We start from the raw sequence: 24210 nt of genomic DNA, 5'->3' as shown, positions 1-24210 counted from the left end.
CAACAATTCAGAAAACATTTAGTCCCTTCATAAAAAAAGACGAGCTGAGGACGAGTGTGTGTGTGTGTGTGTGTGTGTGTATGTGTGTGTATGTGTGTGTGTGTGCGCGTGTGTGTGTGTGAGACCTGTGGCATTAGCTCGGGCTGCTCTCTCTGCAGTGTGAGAAGAAGCTGCAGCAGTGGTGGAGCCTCTCTGAAGGCTAAAAATCCTGAAACATACGGAGAGCTGAGACACACCATCTCACTGACATCGTATACCACCTACAGAGAGAAAGAGAGAGAGAGACTCAAAGCCTCAGATATGATGATTCATCTGGAACAAAAAATCAGTTAAAAGGAGCCAATTGGAAGGAAGGAACGCAAGGAGGAAAGAAAGGAAAAAAAAAAAGCAAGGAAGGAAGGTATGAATCCTTGGATGGATGGTTGGAAGGAAGGAATGAAGGAAGGAAAGTCAGTTAAAAGCAAGGAAGGAAGGGAAAAGGAAGAAAAGAAGGGTGGAAGGAAGGAAGGACGGGAAGATGGATGGATAGATAGAAGGATGGAAGGAAGGAAGGATGGGAGGATGGATGGATAGATAGAAGGATGGAAGGAAGGGAGGACGGGAGGATGGATGGATAGATAGAAGGATGGAAGGAAGGAAGGACGGGAGGATGGATGGATAGATAGAAGGATGGAAGGAAGGGAGGACGGGAGGATGGATGGATAGATAGAAGGATGGAAGGAAGGAAGGATGGGAGGATGGATGGATAGATAGAAGGATGGAAGGAAGGAAGGACGGGAGGATGGATGGATAGATAGAAGGATGGAAGGAAGGAAGGACGGGAGGATGGATGGATAGATAGAAGTGTGGAAGGAATGAAGAAAGGAAGGATGGATGAAAGAAAGGTGGATGGATAGATGGAAGGAAGGAAGGAAAGAAAGAAAGAAAGAAAGATTGTGAGACAATACTTAAATTTTGGTTTCAAAGAAATATGGTATAAATAATGCTTTAACTGTAAATATCTGTCTGTCTTCATATTATTATTATGATGATGATGATGAAGAAGATGAAGATGACCTGGAGGTCGGGGTAGTTGAGTATGACAAGTTGAGCGCAGGCATTGTGTTCATCTCCTTTAATAAACGACAGGTCGACTCCCCCGACTCTCTCCAGCCCTCTAAAGTCCGGCTCCTTCTGCCACGCCTCAGTGTCCTCCAACACCAACCTCTGCTTCATACACTCCTGCTCGCTACACACACACACACACACACACACACACACACACACACACACACAGCACAGCCAACGTTATCCATGCATTATTATCTAAAACCAAAAGTGTATAGCTCAAAAAACCTCAACATGTTATTCTTGAGCTATTTGGCTAGTTCTAGCTAACGACTGCTGTTCAGTAACGCTAAGGCTAACTCACAGGGGGGAGGGAAGAGAATGAAGGAAGGAAAAAAGGAGGGAGTGAAGGAAGGAAAGAAGGAAGCAAGGACGGAAGGAATGAAGTAAAGAATGAGGGAAGGAAGGAAGGAAGGAGGGAAGGAAGGAAGGAGGGAATGAGGGAAGGAAGGAAGGAGGGAATGAGGGAAGGAGGGAATGAGGGAAGGAAGGAAGGAGGGAATGAGGGAAGGAAGGAAGGAGGAATGGAGGGAAGGAAGGAAGGAGGGAATGAGGGAAGGAGGGAAGGAGGAATGGAGGGAAGGAAGGAAGGAGGGAATGAGGGAAGGAGGAATGGAGGGAGGAAAGAAGAAAGGAAGGAAGGATTAATGATTCATGATCCACTTGTACTGATAATCACCTCCCTAATGAAATGATTCCATAAAGTCCACCTTTACCAGGTATTGTAGTAGAATTATATCCCCCCCCCCCCCAAAAAAAAACACGCACACCCCCCACACCCCCCACACACAGTACATGCTGACTCCCCCTGGTTTGCATGGAAGATATTTTGCCTTTTGTCTCCGTCGCCTCGTTCTCAGGAACTTGAGTCACAGACAGTTCTTTAGGGTGAGATAATCAGCTGGGGGTTCATCCTGCCATAACACATACCGTTTCTTTTCCATCTGCTATCCTGGTCACTATACATTTCAAAGCGGCTCAGGGGTATAAGAGGGCTTGCTTGGTAGAATACAGGATGGCTTTCCCATCACACATCCTATGTCCGTGACGCTGACCATAACTTTGTAATTTACCTTTGTTTCTATTTTATGTATATCTTTATTCGTGATTTATGTAATTAATCCAGTTGTTATGCTATCTCTAAATACTCAGTGGTTCTTGTGAAAGAAACTATGACACATTAAGAGAGCATGATTTATATGTTTTGTATGGTTACTAGGAATAGTTTCCAAAGCTAAAGTTTTAGTACGTTACACAGAGGTTTGAAATTGACCTCTGACACGCTGTGCGATTTTTAATAGTCCTTTGTGACTGTTGCTTGTCAGACTGTACAACTTGATCCCCCTGTAAGCCATGTCACACTGTAGGATCTCAGCTGTCATTAAGGTCGGACTGTACGACAGTCAAGATGAGAAAATGCACGCACGCACGCAGGAAGACTCATACGGAGGAGGAGAAGCCACACTGCGTGACTGCGCCTCAAATCTTCTGACACTAGCGATCAGACTACAGATTTTGGCCTATTATTACAAGAATCTTATAGCATTCTCAACATTTGTCTCAAAAGACCAACTCGTGACCAAACCCATCCAGTGTGAACCTGGCTTAAAAGAAAAGGCTCATACTTGCAAGTTTAAACAAAATCTCTGACAAGTAAAATAGGAAAGGCCCAGGCTTGCACTCTGATAGAAACCTCTGAGCTAACCACATAAATGTTTAATAAATAAGTTCTAATAAACCTCTGACGTACTATATACTATTTTACACTTCTAGCACTAACTACAAGACTATTCTATGGAGTCAGATAAATAATTTAACAGTTCTTATTAATTGCAGTGAGATATTTAAATCATAAACTAAAACACACATTTAACCTTCAGCTGCACCTCTTTCCGTCTTTACTTCTAGGAGAGCAGTGGACTAATTAACCCTTTAAATGTTAGCCCTAGTCGACCTCTCTCTCAACCTCTCTCTCTCTCTCTCTCTCTGTGTCTCTCAACCTGTCTGTCTCTCGCTCACTCTCACTCTCTCAACCTCACTCTGTTGGTCACTCTCTCAACCTCGCTCTGTTGGTCTCTTTCAAACTCTCTCTATCGGTGTCTCTCTCTCAACCTTTCTGTTTGTCTCTCTCTCAACCTACCACTCTCAGAGCAGTGGTAGTTCAGTGGTTAAGACACTGGGTTAGGAAAGATTGGAGGGTTGTGAGTTCTAAACCCAGCAAATGCCATAAATATCTCTCTCTATCCCACACACGCAATCCATGGGGAAAAAAATATATTTAGAAAAAACTTGCCTCAGATCACATAAAAGACTCAAAGATCTGACCCACTATGACGCAAAAATGACATGAATACACATAACTCTCCTACATGTCATTACAACATCGGTTTATTAAATGTTTTAACAGAGCTCTTACTGTCCATATTACGGCACAGTTTTTGACTGAAGCTGGTCAGTGACACTGAAGTGTGCTGGGGTTCAGCCACCATGCCCTTTCTGTGTAAATGTAGGAATTAGTAACAGTAGCTGCTCAGTGTATCTGCTGCTGTTGTTTCGCTTAAAGCCCTCAGCATGGCAGTGTGTGCTGCTTTAACAGCTGCTGGAATCTTTAGCATTATGATTTCCTTCACACAGCTTCGGTTTCGTTTTTAGACAACAACTCTAAAAGAAAGAAAGAAATTAAACAACTCTAAACCCTTAAGTAACTCGAAATACTGTTTATAAAAAAAGTGTATCTCTGTAGCCAGTGCCAGACCTTTCCCATTTCATAACCACCTCCTCTTCTGGAGCCCACATTCAGCCGTCTGTCCTGCTTTTATTCCCGGGGTTCACTTCACACTTCCGGGTTCTGACGTCAACAGAGGGGCGTGGCCAAGGAGACAACACTCCAGTAATAAAATAACAGTGTAGAAAAGGTACATCTGTTTTACTGTTGTCATAAAAGACATGAAAACGGATCATCTTATAGTCCAACATCTCCTCAAAATCTCGTTTCTGTTTAAAAATATTAACTTATTAATATTATTATTTTTTAGATGCAAAGCCAATCAAGGTCCTGCCTGTAATCTGAAAGGTCTCCACGACAGGGCGGCATTAACACTTAAATATGTTGATTCGCTTGTGAAAGAATTGCATTTACATTTCTGTTTTGATCCGGGTTTATGTGATAGTCATTCATTTGCAGCTGCTCATGTGGTGTGTGAAAACACTTAAGATTAAAGCGAGATAGTACAAGTAGAAATGTAGACATTTTATTATTTTTTTTCATCATTTTTTCAGCTTTTTAGATAACTTGCATCTGTAACACAGCTTCTCTTGAAGTGTAATAATAATAATAGTAATAAAAAATGACAAAATGTTTGTTTTTGTGTTTGTCCACTTTGTTGTTAGTACAGCGTGGTCTGAAAGTAGCCTACATTTAGTTAAGCCTAAGTTTTAAGCTCTGCCCACTTCACAATCACAACAAGCTAGTTTCCTGATATATAGTAATTTTTGTTATGATATACATGACAGTTTCAATCGATACAAACGATTTACTCAAACGCCACAGAATGAAGAACTGTTTGCTTTGTTTTTTCTTGAAATGTAAACAGACAAATAATGCTATAAAATGGCTATAATGCTGCGATTCTGTTCGGTCAGTACTAAGTTATGGCAGCATTAACGGCAAAACAAAAACAATTCTCAAATAAATCCTTTCCAAATTTTTACTGACAAAAAAATGTAAACAAATAAAAACAAGAGGAAATAAAGACTCAGGACACACAATCACTTTTAATTCAAGTTTAATAATTTCCAAAGAAAAACAAATGTAAAGGCGCTATCTCGTATATTAATCTCAAAAACATTTTTTAAATCTTTACACAGACAGTCATCATTTCATCAGAGAAAGATATGCAGTGTTCATGAGCGAGGAGTTCGGCGTGTGCGGATGAGAAACGGACATTCATGAAAAAAAAACAAACATAAAAGACATACAGTTACATATCTATAGCTCTGTATTTATATACTATACACATAGCCCTGGTGCGGGAGAAACAGGTCCTCACACGACGCTGAGCGCGAGCAAGCTTCACGTTGTATAATTTCATTATTTCTGTAAAATAATTATTTATTTATTTTTAATGCAATATTGAGATATTTCAGTTCTTACAATCGCTTTAGTTGTAGTTCGTCACACACCGCAGGCTGCTTTCACACTTTCAACCCGCAAACACACGTTTCGAAGCACGTTCTTTTTGAGTGACGTGAGGGGTGTTTCCTCCTCCACTCTTAACCAATCAGGTTGCGGATTTGGGCTCAGACGTGGAGCACTGGTGGAGAAAAAGTGTCTCATCGCTGAGAGGTGGTGTAAATATAACGTAAAATATTTCACTGTCAACTAAACCGAACAGCGCGTGGATTTTTTTTTGGGGGGGGGGACAAACACAAAAAATCAGCTTGAATTTTCTGAAGCTGCACCTAAGAAAAAACACCAACCTTTACTTCATCTGCATTCCCAATATAACAAATAATAAACATATTCCACGGAGCTAGCCAGGCTAGATAGTTAGCCAATACTGGACTAGCTACTGCAGCTAGGACTAGTAAGCGTGTTGCCATGGTTACAGAGAACACGTCACGTGAGCCGGAGTGTGAAAGCAGCCGTAAACAGTTAGTAAAATCTGTAAAACGCTGATTACATTCTGAATCGTGTTACACGATAACCAGATGGATTGGGAGGCTCTGATTGGCTGTTTTGAAAATGCACCATGTGACCGTGTTCAGTTTCATAATCCAGTGCTACCTTCAGAAAACTGACAAGTGTTAATCAGTAAAGTTCACACTAGCGACGTGTAACTACAAAGTGTGTGTAACATCTCAATTTTCACGCTATAAATTAACATAAAATATAAATGCAGGCAGTAAGTTCTGGCTATCACCATTTTGACCTTAAATAGCAGGCCACGCCCACAAGTGCGACAAGTTGCTTTGTTAGCAGAGGCTCCGCCATTTATCCATAGCAAATATGACTTTTTCAATCTGGAGACAGCTGGAAACCAAGGAAAAGCAGAGTCTCTGAAAGGACGCAAGACATGAAAGATGCTTTTCTTTGCTCTGCAAATTCACAGAAATCAATTTTGTCAACCGACTTTTTTTTTTTTTTTTTTTAAAAAGAGGGCAGGGCTGAGGAGTCAATCGTCTGTAAAAAAGCACATTTCCGGCCAACCTTTAGCACGGAATTGAAATACGCTACATGGTTTGTGTTAAAATTGTGTTCTTTAGCAATGCTGGTGCCTCTGAGCTAGCGTGCACTCTGTAACATTTGTAAATTGTAACAATCGCCGCGCACATCCGTCTTTTCGGTTGCAAGAGCGATAATATAAAGCGCGGAGCCACAATCTGATGCACGCATAGTCCTGTTTCTCCGCTCGTGTTAGCCTTGCTTTGCTAATTACATGAGAATAAACGTGAACCCACGTGACGCTGATGCGATGCAATGAGATGATATTGTCCAGTCTGTTGCATCGCTGTAAACCGTTGAGGAAAGAACAGACGTCATGTGCGTATCCCAACATCCAAAGAGTGGCTAGCATTTAGCGTTAGCATGCTGCATCGGGAGTAACGGCTGGGAAGAACATACTCAAAAAAAAAAAACAGATTCAGGAGTTAAAACGTGACACGATCAGAGCGCTCGTCTTTTAAAATACGTAGAAAACATGGAGTGTCCGTTGCATTTACGCTAAGCTGGAGCGTCACGTTCTCGGTAAACCTTCTGAATCTCAATCTGATTTCCACCAAGGACTATAAAAAAAAAAACCAACAACAACAGCAGACAACAATATGAGCAGTACAGTTTAATAATCACGCTCAAAATGGTTGAAACGTGACGACTTCGTCTTCTCAAATCCTCCGAATCTGTGCTCTGACTGTTCTTTGTAAAAATGTAAAAATATACATATATCACTATCTGAAACGTTTTTTAAAAAACACCTTTTACAATCCTCACCATCATCAAGTACACACTAGAACTCACATGCGCGTGTTTAATCGACCCGAGATTTCCAGTTTTTGACTTGGAACGCAGCCTGAAATCCGGAGCTTAAAACAAGCTTTAAACGGCAACTCGAAATCCACAACAAGCATCATATTTTTTCCTCTTTCAAGTCTTGAACACATGGCACATGAGGGTTCCAGCTCCGATTTGGAACACTGCTGGCTGTGTATCACTAACATCATTGTTATCACATGGTGTTCAAAAGCACCATAGCATGAAAGTATCCGGGTAAATGGTCGAGCGAGCATTATATTCAATTCTCTCTCTCTCTCTCAGTTAAAATACTTGAGCGCAGATCTTTTCCATTCTTTTCCAGTTTGGACCTGGAACAAAGCCATGGACATTTCGCAAACTTATCACTCGGGACATACGAATTTGCCTTCAGCTTCTAAAATAAACACAAAAGTTTTGAAATACTCAGTATTCCAGTTTTGATTTGAGCCGCAGCTATGTTTTTCTTAATTTTGCTAAAAGGACGGCATCCTGAAATGTTCTCACGCACAAAGCAACGACCTGAACGTCGAGTGTTACTGCCTGCTTCATTTATAATAAACTAGTCTCCCTACCAAGTGTCTCACTAAATGGTCACGCGAGCACCACAATAAACACTTTATATCATAACTACTGGAAAACATTCATCACTTTGTATTTGGAACACAGCCGAGACCTTTCTAGAAGTCATTTTCGCTTCAGCTCAACGCGTGACCTCATCACTCACCTGCGCAGGTGTATCATGGGTGAGTAAAGTAAACGTTAATTGACCAACATGCCCTTGTTCATGTAATGGAGAGGAGTTAAATAACAATGATAATAATAATAACAATAATAATAATATGCACTAATGCACCACACACCGCGGCCTGATCACACGCAGTAAAACGTTTACAATTTTGATATTTCTCAAATGCACGCTTTGAAAAAATCTAAACAAAATATAGAAATAAACTGACCTGATAAACCGTCGCTTGTAACATCATGACCTATTTGTAAATAAAAAAACAAAACAAACTACGGATGTCCAGACAGGCCACGTATTATCGTATACTAAAATTATTTTGAATGCCCCGTGTAAAGCTAATCAGCTAGCTAGAGAGTGTTACGGTTTGCTAGCTAGCAGGATTAAAAAAAATAATAGCTGGGCAAAAAAATAACGCAAGACGAAATTCCTTTTGACCAAAAGTGAACGGTAGCCAGCTAGCATAGTTACGAGGTTGTTTATTCCACAAGTGGAGCAAAAAATTAGCAGCTGTTATCAGGAAATTATGCAAAACTCCTGCCTCTTTCATCCATCGTTCTTTGCTAGCTTGAGATTGAAAGAGTCATCGTTCTTTCATCTGTCGTATAAATAATAATAATAATAATAATAATAATAATAATAATAATAATAATTCATGGTCTTGTTAGACGTCCAGTACATTTTTAGAAATCTTTTGCACTACTCAGGCTGTCATACTCGACACTTTTCATGCCATAAATCTAAGAAATTGTGTTTGAAAATTTTATTTTATTTTTTTAAATACAAGATCTACTTTAGTCTTGCTAATTCTAATGCTAACATGCAATTAGGCTTGATTTCCGATAAAATGCATCCCAATACAAACCCACACCAACTCTTTAATTATTTCATTTTTGACTTATAAAACATAAAAAGTAGCCCTCGCTTTTTTTTAATCAATCAGGCTTTTCAATGCATAGGAACTGATCGGTTCACAAGTTCGTAAATTGGATGAAGGCATCGCAATTAATTTTTTAGGATTAATTCTGCCAAAAAAAAAAAGAAAAAAAGAATAAAGCAAGCTAAGAGCTAATCGAGCACAGAGCACCCTTATACACCGCCAAAACACGTTGCACGCTCGTGATAAATACGAATAGAAATGTTTATTGCTTTATGTGGACGCTTCGCCACATTTACAAACCTGACCTTTGACCTATAAATGCTGAAACCATCAGCGATATTGCAAAAAAACAAAAAACCTATGTATACAGTATTCCTGTGCACTTCGTGTGTGTGTGTGTGTAACAGCTCGTCCCGTTTTTTCCCCCAGATTGGACAGTACTCGTTTTGCTCGGTCCGTCAGACATGTTGAAAAAGAATGAGAGGAAACAGGAAGTGCCCAGTGAACTGACCGGCAGTTCAGCCAAGCGCCATGGCAACGGAGATCAAAGCCCTTTAACACCACGGCGCTGTGGTCAAATAATTATTTTTCTTTGTCCTCCAGTTTGTGTTTCCCCGTCATCTAGTTTGTGTCCCCACTGTCCTCTGTTTTGAGTCCCCAATGTCCTCTGTTTTGAGTCCCCCCACTCTCCTCCGTTTTGTGTCCCCACTGTCCTCCGTTTTGAGTCCCCCCACTGACCTCCGTTTTGAGTCCCCCCACTGTCCTCCATTTAGAGTCCCCCCCACTGTCCTCCGTTTTGAGTCCCCCATCTGTCCTCCGTTTTGAGTCCCCCATCTGTCCTCCGTTTTGAGTCCCCCACTGTCCTCCGTTTTGAGTCCCCCATCTGTCCTCCGTTTTGAGTCCCCCATCTGTCCTCCGTTTTGAGTCCCCCCCCACTGTCCTCCGTTTTGAGTCCCCCCCCACTGTCCTCCGTTTTGTGTCCCCACGTCCTCTATTTTGTCTTCCCCCGTCCTCCATCTTGTGTCTCCTGGCTCTACCTGGAGATCATGGAGCTGGACTGTGATTGGCTGGAGGACGTGGTGGCGGCACTGAGCTGAGAGAAGCCGCTGTGACTCGACTCCAGACTTGTCATCGAACCCCTGAGAGGAGAAGAGAGACAAGACAAAAGAGAGGAACAAGAGAGAAAGAGAGGAACAAGAGAGAGAGAGAGGCAGGAGAAGAGAGAAAAACAACCACCAGACAGACAGAGAAAATATACGGCAGGGGGGAAATGACGGGGAAAGAAGAAAAAAGTGAATAACAGAAAAAGAATAATGAAAGGAAGGAAGGAAGGAAAGGTTCACAAAGAATGCACAAAATAAAGAAAAAGAAAGAAAGTAATAAATAAATAAAGAAAGACATGGAAAATAGGCAGAGGGAGACAAAGAAAGAGAATGGCAGGGAAAAATGGGGAAAAGAAGGAAAAGGGGAATAACAGAAGGAAGGATGGAAAGATGGATGGAAGGGGGAATGATTAAAGAAAAAGAAAGACAGATAAACATGAAGAAAGAAAGAATTAAAGAGGCAGAGACAGACAGAAAAGAGAGAAGGAAAGAGATAGAGGACAGACAGACAAACACAGAATGAGAGAGAGAGAGAGAGAGAGAGAGAGAGAGAGAGAGAGAAAGAGAGAGAGAGACCACCATTAGATCCCCAGTTATAATATAAAGTTGTGTTAATAATAAACACACACAGTCTCACAGTGAGCTGAACCCCAATCCTACAGCCAGACATGCAGCCAGGACACACACACACACAAACACACACACACACGCACACACAATCCCTCTAATCCACCTTCCAGCCCTGTGCACTGCATACCATCAGAAACACTTTCACCCAAAAAATGCTAACATGCTAAACAATGCATGAGATACAATACAGCTCTTTTAGCATGGTTAGCTTTCACCTGCTATTAGCATTAGCAACATTAGCATGTATGGGTCGAGTGTTCCTTCCAGCTCACTGTAGAGTTCTGACTGGAAAAAAAATTGGAAAAAGGATAACTTTTTTTCCTGTCATTGCTAAAAACACACCTCAAACCAGGCAAAAACACTAGCCTTAAAGAAAACCAGAAAAAGCATGTGTGTGTGTGTGTGTGTGTGTGTGTGTGTGTGTGTGAGAGAGAGAGAGAGACAGAGAGAGAGATATCTGCAACTGTTTAAAAAAAAAACTAAAATTATGCACACGTTTATGCTAACACGGCTAATAAAAAAAAAAGCTGTTCGAAAGGATTAGCCTTAATGCTTCCTCACACATCCATGAAATTAATTTCATTCGGTGTTAAAATGTAAATATTTACCTCAGAAATTAGCATTAGCATTAGCCTTGTTAGCATTTTAAAAAGATCAGTGATTAAGAGGAAGCCAGAGATGAGGTTAGTCACGTAGACATCGCTCGCAATGCTGTTTTATTTGATTTCTTTTAGAAACACACCCTTATCGACTTCCGCTTCATTACAATAGAACATGCAAAATTAAAAATATATATATATGGATTAGCATGCTAATAAGCTAGCTTGCTAGTTAGACAGTATGCTAGCTAACTATAACACTATGAAAAATGTACTTTTCTTTCCCTAAAACTTATTTTAACCTACCAGCCACATTTGATATTTCTGATATTTTTATTAATTTTTTTGACTGCAGTGCCTTCTGGGCAAGTTTTAACTTTCCAAGAGGTCATGTGATAAACTTGACTTCACCAAGCACAAGGGGAAGTCGACAAGGGAGCTCCGGAAAAACAGTATTGGAACACAGCCGTGATTGTATTCTTAAATTGTTTAAAGTAAATAAATAAATAAAAATTCACATCATGCCCTCATAACTTTTTTTTTTCAATCTATATAAAATTTTTATCTCTTAATTAGCATACATAAATAATAGCATTTTTATAAATAAGATGTAAAATATAATTAAGAACACAAATGATATAAAAAAAACAAAGAAATTTAAAATAGCTAATATTAAAAAAATAAAAACACTGTAAAAAATGTAAAAATAATTTATTTCAAAAGGTACTGTGCAGATATTTCCAATGAAGAGTAACAATTTTATTATGAATTGATTCGTTATTGCGCTATGAGGGCGTGCTGCAAATTTCACTCTTATAACAAGGAGAAAAATCAAACGTACACACACTTTATTCCCTCAAATTGAAGGTAAACGCTGCCATTTTACAACTTTAATCTTCATCCTCTCCATCTGTCGTGTACATGTCATCAGCCTTAATAAACATTTTAACGCACTTGTAATGGAAAGCACTTGTAATGGAAGTCTAGGGGCAGATGTTGAATTTCAGTACTGCTGAAATAGAATATAAATATAATACATAAATTCAGCGTCTGTACACCATCAGAGACACACAAACTACAACCTCCTCTCTTTAAAAAAAAAAAAAAAAAAATAGTCCTGGCTTAATTTGACACTTTCCTGAAGATTTTGTCATATCCATACGCCAACAGAGAGACACAAATGACAGATTCTTCCCTTCAAAAAAGTAGTTCTGGATTTATTTTATGCTTTTTTGATGGTTGTGTCGTATCCATACACTATCAGAGACACACGAAGTACAAATTCGCCACTTTAAGGGATGGTGTAAAGTGACCAGAACTACTTTATTTATTTTATTTTTATAAACATTTGACATATCCATACATCATCAGAGACATACAAATTACAAATTCGTCTCTTCAAAAAAGTAGTTCTGGATTTGACATGTTCCTGAAGATTTTGCCGTATCCATACGCCAATAAAGAGACACAACTACAAATTCTTCCCTCTAATAAAATAGTTCCGGATACTTTACACTATCCCTTATGTGTTTGTCATATCCATACTCCACCAGCGACACACAGACTATAAATTCTTCCCTTTAAGTAAGTAGTTCCGGCTTTATTTTTACACGTTCCTGAAGATTCTGTCTGATCCATACACCATCAGAGACACACAAACTACATATTCTTCCCTTTAAAAAACGTAGTTCTGGCTTTTACACTTTTCTGAAAAACGCATCATATCCATATGCCATCAGAGACACACAATGCACAAATTCCTCCCTTTAATAAAAGTAGTTCTGGCTTTATTTGACACTTTCCTGAAGGTTGTGTCATATCCATCCAACATCTGCCCCTAGTGTTCTATTGTCAGTGATTTTCAGAACAGAATAACGCGCATGTGTGTGTGTGCATACGTTCGATTTCCTCGTCCATGCTTTCATACCCGGCTAGATTTACAGAAACCCAAGCTGAGCATGTGTTCAGCACAGCGTTAGCATTGTCGTTAATGCTAACACGTCGACAGAGCTTCGTTAGCGTGGCACTAAAGCTTGGCTAACGGCAAACAGGATCACTTACAAACTCTGCACATCGTAGCAAGCCGTTCTTTACGGAAGGAGAAACAGAAAAGGAAGGCAGTCGTGAGGAAATGGGCGCGTGAAGAAAGAAAAGAGAAAGAGAGAGAGAGAGGGAGAGAGAAGCAGCAGCTTGGACAGTGTTCGACTGTAGGCAGTTAAATGGCACTGAGATGAAGTAAATAAATAAACTTAAAGTCATCAGTTTTTAACAGTTTGTGTGTAAACATGATGATTCCAGATGTTTCTGCTGTGATCCAGATGTTCAGTTACCTGAAGTCCTCTGAGCCCAGGACCTCGGTGTAGTACATGACTTTGCACTTGTGAGAGGAGACCTGCAGCGTGGCTAACACGTCATCCACACGGGGCAGGTTGGTGGCGGCGCACGCAGGCATCGAGTGGAACCTCCACTGGAGGATGTAGAACCCGGGCCAGCGCGTCACGTGAGAACCCTGCACACGGGGAATGAGGGATTAATGGCAATTAGGAGGAGAACGAACGGATGAGTAATAAAACGGCAAGAAATATGCTTCTGTAAACGAATAAAACACGTGAATAAACAAATAATAAACAAATAAACTGATACGGTAGATAGATAAATAGTCATAATAAAAATAAACAAATAACAGAAAGAAAAATAATACAGACAAATAGATAAATACGTAAATAAAAAAGACACAGATTAAAGTGTAAATTATTTAAAAAAGGAATAACGCAAACAAGCAAAAACAGTAAATAAACACATGGATAACTAAATAAATAATGAACAAATAAATTGCTAAATAAATAAATACACACTGGAGATCGACAGACAGACAGACTGATAGAGCGATAGATTAAAAGCAAATAAAAATAGAATATGAGGATAAATAAATGAATAAATAAACACAAACAAACAAAACAGCTAATAAATATAAGGATGGATAATAAACAAATAAACTGATAAACAAGATAGATAAATATATAGACAGACAGATAAATAGATAGTAATAAATAGATAAATAAGACAGGCAGGAAAAAAAATAAGCAACCAAATAAAATGAATAAATAGACAGATAAATAAACAAACATTAAAATACAGTCAGACAGATAGATGAATAATAAACAGACACAGACAGACAGTCAGTCTGAAATAATATCAGCGGTGCGGAGGTAAAGAAGCGACCATCAGGCGGTGATGTCAGCGGCGGCGTTACCTGCACGCTCTCTCCCTCTTTACAGGTAAGCGGAGACTCCACCATGCTGTAGTCCTGCCCCAGCTGCCACGACTTGTCGATGAGCTGCACATTGTTGCCCCCGGGCGAAGTGATGCCGTGAGACGCCAGCGCCTCCTTCCTGGGCGGCTGAGGAGCCCGTTTGGAGTGGTAGATGTTAAACACCACATCTCCTTTACACACGTCGAAGTCCCAGGTGATCACGGAGGAGGCGTCGATGATCTCAATCAACAGCTAGACGAGATGTGAGAGGAGACGAGTATACACACTATACATGATAATTACGTCACATGAATAATAAGTCATATAAATAAGATATGCCTTGCCTCATGCGGAGCTCCTTTAAAGACACTGGCACTCTGGTAGATGGTTTCCGTCCACAGTTTGATGTCGTCGTTCTCCAGTTCCTCTGGGGTTCTGTACAGGGATTTGGGAACCAGGCCGCCCTCGGGAACCTCACACTGTAAAACATCAAGCGGAGTTCATTAATTATACACGAACAGCACTTAAACAATCATTTAGTAAAGTCGTGTGTACACACGTTCAAAAAATTCCCACAAGATTTCCTTCATACTCCTTAGAATCCAAGTGTACAGCTGATTTACATTTAGCCACACCCACAAAACTCCATAAAAGGCTAAGCATTTTTTGCGGAGAGATGAAAACTACAAAATGGCAGCTAAACGGTGAAAAAGAATAGTGTGTGTGCTGAATCTTCCAGTAACGCAGCTCAGCCATTGCAGCTCACTTGCTACTAAAGACACACTCTAACTCCTCCTCCTTTTATAGGGCACCATTTACATTTAGCCATGCCCACAAACTTCATAAAAGGTTACAGGTTTTTTTTTTTGAAGCACGCTTGCAGCTCATCGGCTACCATAAAAAACACACATTAACTCCTCCTCCTCCTCTAAGGTGCCATTACTTTTGCCCTCCTTGAACGGCTTGTCTTCTGTGTGTCATTTTCTGGATTTATTTTCATGAATATGAAGAGACCGAGTTCAATGAAACTGGTGTGTGCTTGAAATAAATAAGTGATTTAAACCTGACAGCGGAACCCGTATATAAAATTGCAATTATACGATTCGAAGGCGATCAATTGAGGTTCACATTATTGTGTAAATTTACACAAACCGCAGGAGAGAAACATAGGATACGAAAGTTTTTCCGGAACTTACTGAACTTTCACGAACGCCGCGTTTTTTGTGTAAACGCAGCTACGAACAATTTACGAATAACTCAGTTTGTATACAGTAGGCCTGGGCGATATGATGATATAACGTCGCTACCATGATAAATTACATCAATACGTTTTTCTGAGATCATTTTTTTTTTGCAATGATTGCAAACTGACTTTATAAGGTATTGAACAGTTATTTAAAAAAAAAAAAATGCTTACTATAAATAATCATGACACACATCTTATATTGTAGAGATGTTACATACAGCCCACCCCTTAGTGCTGTGTGTGATAAACAAGTCCTTTTTTTAAGTTAACATGAAAAATATAAATATTTCCACATCCTGTGGATCAGACTTTCACCTAATATTTCATCTAGGAATTAACGTAGTTAATATTTATATCCATTTAATAACATGCTAATAAAACCTGTAATAATGCCAAAATCTGATCAGATCTGATTTTTGTTTGTTTCCTAAACATGCGACAGTTTAAAATAATAAACACACCAAATAATGTTGCTGTAAAAGTTTAACTTCCTGTTGTTCTTTACTAAAACATACTGATGAACGTGTAACGCTTCACGAGGGTTGTTTATCCCGTTAAACACACTCTTAACTACGCCCACGTGCTCACCAGACACTCTCCACCCAGGAAGTCAGGGATGACTTCCTTATCGATGTAATCCACCAGACCACCGGGACCCTGATAGTCGTTCCCGGCATAGATCAGGAACTTCTTCCGCGTGTTCTCGTCGATGAACGGACTCACCTGAGGGCGGGGAAATAAATAAATAAATAAATAAATAAATGCATAATCACATTCTGCATATACACACTGCTCTGTTTATTGTACAGCCTGCCTCCCTAATAATATATTTAACTGTTTAGTAAATAATTATTAATAGCTTTAAATGCAGCTCAATGCTTTAAATAGAAAAATCAAAGCAAACAGAAAAACAGCAATAAGACAAAAAGCGGAAATACACACATAGGATAAAACTGTAATTGAAATTTTTAAAAACAAAAATAATTGTAAAAACTATAATAACTGAAAAATAAACAGCTAAGTAATTAAAGGTGCAATTGGTGATATTTTTACCCATGTCACTTAATAATACAAATATCTTGGAAGATATGCAGAAAATTCTTCTTTTTTTTTTTTAAATATTGTTTTAAGTTGCAAAAGTGTATTAAGTCCAGAATTTTTTTTGTGTGTGTTTGGATGGACCTCCCGTCATACATTTTTATACACACTATACAAGCCACTGCTGATCCTGAGTGTGGAGCTAATGCACCTTTAAGATAAAAAGAATAATCGCAAATTGGGAAAAGTGGGAGAAAAAACTATTTTATTTAACATATGATATACAACGATCTTTAAATCTTTAAACGATCTACTGCTGATTGCCATTGTATTTTTTTCAATATGATGCAGTTGTGTGCTGGTAAATCGTCACCAGGGGGCAGTAGTGACACTGCGAATTCGCAATAGGTGTTGAAATAACGTCTAAACAGAATTACTGCCTTTATTTTTTTTAACTGTTAATGAAATCATAAGATCATTTAGCATTTTAAATCATAATACAGACAGACAGATAGATAATGCAGAAGGCGGCAAACTTTACACACATGCATAGTCCATATACTGTGCATACAGTGTTTATTTGCATATTCATTAATATGCAGCCCTCTGTCCAAACCCTGAGCGTTCTTTTTTTTTTTTTTTGTCGTCCCATTTCCCGTCGAGTGTGTAAACAGGAAGTGTGGAATCTCACCAGAGTCCAGAGCACAGGGAAGACCCGGGGAGCGCGCAGGATGAGCAGACGCCCGAGGGTTTCTGGGTAATTCGCCTCCACCACCTCGATGATGCGCAGCAGAGCTTTAACGCCCGGACGCCACAAATGCCTCATGTTCAAACCTTCCAGATCCACCAGACACGTCCAACAACTGCACACACCATCATCATCATCATCATCAAGGTTTCTTTGCTTTACAGAATTTGTGCACCATGTGTCTGTTTCTATAATAAGGAAGGTTTTTAGGCTAAGGTCATAGAAGACATGTTCCCGTTGCTGTGATAGAAATAGAGTGCAAATGTGTTAGGAAGGGAAAGAAAGACACAGACAGAGAGAGAGAGAGAGAGAGAGAGAGAGAGAGAGAGAGAGAGAGAGAGAGGTGTTAAAAATAGAGAGAAATAAAGAGAATAGATAGATGTGCTGCTGGGTGAAGTGAAAAACTGAATAACAGAATTGTTTTTAGAACAGAGAAGCTAACATGAGGTCCGGTCATGAGCTCTAATTAACTTGCTTCATTTGTTAGCATGTTAAAACATTTACTTCCTCGTTCGATCACACCAAAGGCACGTTGATTTGTTTTTGCCTCGCTAGAATATAAAAATACTTGTGCAGAAGACGGTGGAGGAGGATAATGATGAGGAGGAGGAGGAGGAGGTGGGGTAGTTGAAGGAGTAGGAGGAGAATGTGGGGAAGAGGAAGGAGTAGAAGGAAGAGTAGGAGGACAAGAAGATGAAGAAGGAGGAATAAGAGTTGAAGTAGAATGATTGGGGAGAAATAGGTGTGGAAACAGGAGAAGAAGAAGAAGAGGAAGAAGGAGTAGAGGAAAGGGAAAGAGCTGGAGGAGGAGAAGCATAACAAGGAGTAAGAGAAGGAGAAAGAAGATTTTTGTCCTTAATAAAGCGCACGCGTGTGTGTCAGTGTGTGTGTGTGCATATGCAGAAGGAGTAGAAGGAAGAGTAGGAGGGGAAAAATTAGAAGGAGTAAGAGTAGGTGAAGTTGAAGTACTGTAGAATGATTAGGAGTAGAAGGATTAGGGAGAAAGAGTAGAGGAAACAGGAGGAAGAGGGGAAGAAGAAGTAAAAGAAGAATGAGAAGTAGGAGAGGAGTAAGAAAAGAAACAGGAGGAGAAGCATAACAAGGAGTAGAAAGATTTTTGTCCTTAATAACGTGTGTGTGTGTGTGTGTGTGTGTGTAAGTAATACAGCGCACCTGATTGGGCGTCCAAACACCTTGGTGTTCTCTTCACACCTCCTCAATCCCTCCTCATTTATGGACAAAACCTAGCCCACACACGTACACGTGCACACACACAGTTATTGATGAGAGTACTGTACATACATATAAAAAGTGATGAAAGTACTTTCTTTTGTTTTGAAGCAAAGCATGCTGGGAAACTTCGAGCTTACATGTCTGAGCAGTGATTCCTCCCCCAGAGCTCGAACCAGACCTTTAGTGTCCATCTGTCCTAGACGCAGGATATAGAGAGGACGGCCATCTGCGCGCGCACACACACACACACACACACACACACACACACAAAAAAAAAAGTAAACAAAAGTGTGTGGCTTTATTTTCTCTGAGAGGAAGCTGCTTTTCAGAAGCTTCCTCATTTCCACTTTTTTCATAAACATGCTTTTGACATTACACACACACGCACACATGCACACACACACGCTCACATGCACTGTCAAACTGTGTATAACTCCACGGGGTGTGTGTGTGTGTGTGTGTGTGTGTGTGTGTGTATGTGTGTTGCATTATCAAGGTGAAATCGCAGTGGGGACACAGTGCAAAGAGACAAAGCACAAAAATGACAACATGATCAACTACAATAAAGGATAAACAATATGAAAAAGGAAAAGAAAAAGGGAAGAAAAATAAAAGGAAGGAAAAAGGAGGGGGAAATGAGCAGAAAATTATCAAAAGCAAAAGAAGAAGGAAAAATAAAATGAAGAAAAAAATGGGGAAGAATAAAGAGAAAAACTGAAGAAAAAAAAACCAAAAGAGGAAAGAAAAAAGGGCACATCTTATATATATATATATATATATATATATATAAAAAGGTAAATGAAAAATAAGAAGAGAAAAAATAACCAAAAATTAGAAAATAAAGAAAAAGAAAGAACAGCATTAAGACAAAGAAGGAAAAAAGAATAAAAATGAAAAAAGTGTGTGTGCGTCATCAAGACAAAAATGTGACACAGCGCCATATGCGAGTTTACTTACACACACACACACCCCCCAGATGGCATTCTTGTTCCTCAGACACACACACACACACACACTCGCAGTGTGACGTCCAATCACCCACTGACACTCATCCACAGTGTGTACGCTTGATTAATTATCCATAATTTAACTACGTTACGCTTCATAGCGAGGGTACAAACAACACACACACAAACACACACACACACAACTCCGAGGCTGCAGCTGACACAAGTGAGGGGGCGAGAAGACGTCGATAACTTGAGGAAGCAAAGCAAAATGGAAATACATAAAATAGAAAACTCAAAATTGGAGAGAAAAAAAAGCAAGAAAAACTAAAAGAATGAAAGGCTTGAGAAGTGTGTGTGTGTGTTCACCGCGGTCGTGATGGTGCCAGCCCCCGGTGTAGTAGTCGTGGAGGACCTGCGGTGAGCTCCAGGTGTCCAGCAGGTAATCCACCTGGTGCTGTTTCCTCCAGGTGAGAGACTGACACAGGATCTCTCGCGCTTTGTCCATGTTGAAGTCTCGCGCTCGCAGGAAGCGCAGGATGTGCTGGTCCTTCGGGATCTATATATACGATTTACAGCATTAAATACATAATTTCATACAATGTCTATATTATTACTGACAATTTAACTCACAGCAGAAGCTTCGAGTCTATTTTGGTCTGGTCCCCACAAGGACAGGAATACAAGAATGTACCTGACAGGTTTGACCTTGTGGGGTCATTTGGCTGGTCTCCACAACAACAAACTGCTTTATTTTGTTGATTACTTATTTTATTTAATCCTTTTGGTTTTTGATGTTTTAGTTATGGATAGGGTCGTAGGTGAAGCATAGTAAAGTGTGTTTGTGTGTGCATGACTGTGCGTGTGTGTGTGTGTGCGTGAGTGTGTGTGTGCGCGTGTATGTGTGACTCACCTTGCCCTTGTGCGTTTCCTGCAGCCAGCTGCGGAGGCGTATAAGGCAGCTTTCCTGCAGAGGTGTGAGGTCACCCAGGTAACGGTTGATGTAGTCAGCATCCAGTTTATCTAACATGAGAGCGTGCGCGCACACACACACACAATTTACATTAGATATATAAGAATATAAAAGGGGGTGTTGTACAATATACAGTATAGATGACTTGATGTTACTCTAAATGCCCAAATCAGCTGTTTACAGAAGGATCACTAACTTTGTTATTATTATTATTAGTAGTAGTTGTATTACTGTTATTATTAGTAGTAGAAATAGTAGTAGTATAGTTATTATTATTATTAGTAGAAACAGTAGTAGTATAGTTATTGTTATTATTAGTAGTAGAAATAGTAGTAGTATTGTAGTAGTATAATAATATTACCGTTATTTGTAGTAGTAATACTAAGAGTTAGTAGTAGTAGTAGGAGGAAGAGTATTGCAACCATTATTTTTAGTACTAACTGCTACTATCAGTACTGTTACTCATCGTAATTATTATTACTTAGGAATAGTGATAGCATTATATTAATGTCATTAGAAGTAGTAGCATAGATAGTATGGTTATTATTATCAGTAGTATTGTTACCGTTATTATTAGGTAGTTTTATTAGTAGTAGTATCACGGTTATTATTAGTAGTTGTAATATAGTAAGAGTACTGTTACTATCATTGTAGTGAAGATATTATATAAAAAGTAGCCGTAGTATTATTGCCCATTCTTATTTATCACCGGTATTAAATCTTTTTAAATTAGTGCATTATAAGTTGATATGAGTTTATCGTGCCGTCTCTGATCATTTTAACACTGTAAACAGAAATCTTTTAAAAACACATTACCAGAATTTGAATTATCTTTATTTTTTTTATTTAAATACTAATCACCATCTGGCGTGGCAGCGAGCGGCTCGTTGGCGCTGCCTACTGGGCTGCTGCTTTCTTTACACGCTGCAGCGTCTTTGCCGTTCTCTGCGTTTGTAGCGATGGCGATGGGGGCTGTAGTGGGAGGAGCCGGGGGCATGACTGTGACTACGGGCTGAACGAGGGAGGTGCTGGGGCTCCACCGGGGCACGTGGGTAATGCCGTCCTCCTCCAGTTCTCGCAGGTAGTACTCGATAATCTCTTTACCCTGCGCACAGGAAAGAGATATGCAGCGGCTTTTTAATATACAGCATGAATTTATCATATAAAGTAATAAACTACAACATGCTGTATAAAGTTGAAGCACAGGTCCTTGAAAAAACCCTGTCAATTAATGAAATTATTTCTCTCTCCATCATGGTTACCTTTTTGATGCTGTTAGCGTACTGCTTCATGGCGATTTTCTCCACAGTGCTCTCGAAACCGAAGAAGGATTTGATGTCCAAGCTGGCAGACTGCTCGAAACACGTCCAGTCCTCGTTCTCGGGGTGAACCTGACACGTGACAATCACATGCAAACTCTCACGTTATTCAATACAGAGGGCTTGTTTGGGTCTGTTATAATAATTCAATAAAACAATTAGTAATAGTTCAGAAACTATTAACAACTAATAACTAACAACAATATCGCAATAGATTACATCACAATACACCTTTCTTAGATAGTGTACACATTGCTATCTTTTTATTTTTTAGTGTTTAAGTCGTCCTTCTTGTCTTGCTCGCTCTACTAATTTTTCCTCTAATGGCACTAATGTCTGTAGAATTAAATTAATCAACACTGAGGAGAAAAATATGAAATAAAATAATGACAAGTCATCATGTTCAGTACAACATTTCAACAAAGAAGGAAATACACAGATATTGAGATATTCACAATGTCTCATGAAAGTGGTGACATTTATTATGATAGACGTCAAATTAGGGGCGGGGCGATATGACAAACATATACCGTGATACTTGAGGACATTTTAACGATACACGATATTTAATGCAAAATTTTTTTATAAAAATAAGTAAACATTATGAATTTAATGAATACCTACAACAACTGTTTATAAAAAAAAAAAAAAAAAAAGGATTTTGGAAAATTTTAAAGTTTAAGTAAAAAAAATAAAATCCTTCTAATCAACTGCTTCCATTCATTCTGTTTAGATCCTAATTATTATGAAGTAAAAAAAAAAAAAATCACAATACCAACAATGTCTCAGAAAAGTGCATCGTCACATAATTTATCAAGGTATCGATACTTTCGTTACATCGACCAGCCCTACGTCATGATTTTTTGCAGAATCCCTCAAACATAATATATATTATATATAAATTGTGAAATCACAGCATTCCATGAACTACAAAACTGAATAAAAACAGATTCATCCATTTCTTTTATATATATATTTTTTATAAAGTGTGACTCAGGAGCGCAGATGGCTAATACTCCCGAAAAAAACAGGGAAAGAAAAGAAGCGAGGGATCAGCAGAACGACGAGAGAGATGACAAAACTGCGCAAAACTGCACCGTCAGCAGAATTTCTGCTGCAACAACAGTAAAAGACAGAAACTTCTGGAAAATGTTAGACAGCATCCTCGTTAATTCTGTCTCTAGCCTTTCAGAACACACACACACACACAGCTGTATATTATATTATACACACACACACACACACACACACACACACACACACTCATACATACATACACACACAGCTGTACATTATATTACATATACACACACACACACACACACACACACACACACACACAGCAGGCAAATAATGGTGTACCCATGCATAACACTAACACTCAGCTTAACCCCTATAGGAAAATAATCGACTCCAGGGTGGTGTGACAAAGCAGTTACTCCAGATTTACCACCCTGACGTTGATTATTTTCCTAGAATAGCACGTCCTGGAAAACTTTTCTAAAGTTACAGCTTTACCTCTGACTGTTACAGCGCTCTGACTCTGGAGACTCCTGCCATAAATGTTAAATAAACGTCTCATTACGTCAAGAAAAACTCGCCGTAACAATTCAGATTTTTAAAATCTGTTAGTTATTAGTGGTGCATCTCCATCAACGAGCTGTTACTATAGAAACGATAAGGAAATAATACACTCCGGGGTGGTGGTATGCGTCACAGTGCGCAAGCGGCGTGTCACAACCCCACCGAGTGTGCTAGGAGTATGCGATTCCGCTTATACCACAGCGATTTATCAACGTCGACAACGTTTCATTTATTAACGAGTTGCGCATTTTAACGCTTCATAGTCAGGTTTTAATGCTGCGGAACATCCGAACGCGCTGTGGTGTAAATATGACTGTAAACTATTTCACGCAATGGTATACAGTAGTTCGCCTACTGTAACTCGTTAGCGACGTTAACCTGAAGAGGGACTCACAAAGAATCACGCTGCTGTGTACATTTCGTATTGTTCCTTTAATAACGGAAAGCTCTAGAAGCTGCGAGTGTGTGTTAAGCTGCTTCATGTTGTTCGCATTCCATCATCCAGCCCTGAATCTGTCCCATACACAGCAACTAATCACACACACAGGGGGGCGCTGACAGTTACCACGTGCCTCAGACACACACACACACACACACACACACACACACACACACACACACACACACACAGAGAGCAGGAGAGGTTTTGTTAACCTGGTTCCTGCCCTCCCTCTAGGGGAAAATCTTTGTGAACAATGTGAACCCTTTGCTCTTGAAAGCAGAATTCCAGCTGAGCGGAGTCACGGTCTGGCTCAAAATCAGGGGCTGTTTAGTTTG

General features: G+C 39.5%; 2 protein-coding genes across 7 annotated transcripts in view; both read right to left on the bottom strand.

The window, feature by feature from the left end:
• The window catches only part of LOC128616225 (endonuclease V-like), a 40008-nt gene extending 35251 nt beyond the window's left edge, over positions 1-4757 (bottom strand). For 2 of the 4 annotated variants that reach the window (XR_008387389.1, XM_053638794.1), the window contains exons 1-3: positions 3863-4757; positions 1057-1228; positions 126-260 (exon numbers count right to left, since the gene is read on the bottom strand). Coding sequence is in view for 3 of the 4 variants with exons in the window: in XM_053638794.1 (XP_053494769.1) it covers positions 126-260; positions 1057-1228; positions 3863-3903 (348 nt within the window). In the remaining variant the exon portion in view is untranslated. Of the gene's footprint in view, positions 1-125; positions 261-1056; positions 1229-3523; positions 3833-3862 lie in introns of those variants that run through there. The other 2 variants (XM_053638795.1, XM_053638796.1) reach the window with 2 other exon arrangements.
• Positions 4758-4875: 118 nt separating this feature from the next.
• Positions 4876-24210, bottom strand: part of si:dkey-237i9.1 (SEC14-like protein 1) — a 42422-nt gene continuing 23087 nt past the window's right edge. For 2 of the 3 annotated variants that reach the window (XM_053638790.1, XM_053638789.1), the window contains exons 5-17: positions 21793-21921; positions 21392-21635; positions 20471-20580; positions 19927-20116; positions 18748-18836; positions 18551-18621; positions 17321-17492; positions 16180-16314; positions 14690-14824; positions 14346-14597; positions 13423-13601; positions 13154-13180; positions 4876-9899 (exon numbers count right to left, since the gene is read on the bottom strand). In XM_053638790.1, coding sequence (XP_053494765.1) covers positions 9794-9899; positions 13154-13180; positions 13423-13601; positions 14346-14597; positions 14690-14824; positions 16180-16314; positions 17321-17492; positions 18551-18621; positions 18748-18836; positions 19927-20116; positions 20471-20580; positions 21392-21635; positions 21793-21921 — 1839 coding nt within the window. In that variant the 3' untranslated portion in view covers positions 4876-9793. The remainder of the gene's footprint in view (positions 9900-13153; positions 13181-13422; positions 13602-14345; positions 14598-14689; positions 14825-16179; positions 16315-17320; positions 17493-18550; positions 18622-18747; positions 18837-19926; positions 20117-20470; positions 20581-21391; positions 21636-21792; positions 21922-24210) is intronic. The other variant, XM_053638791.1, reaches the window with a different exon arrangement.

Source organism: Ictalurus furcatus, chromosome 12 (assembly GCF_023375685.1).
Source record: "Ictalurus furcatus strain D&B chromosome 12, Billie_1.0, whole genome shotgun sequence".
Taxonomy (NCBI): Eukaryota; Metazoa; Chordata; class Actinopteri; order Siluriformes; family Ictaluridae; genus Ictalurus; species Ictalurus furcatus.
This window is presented reverse-complemented; position numbering and strand designations above follow the sequence as displayed.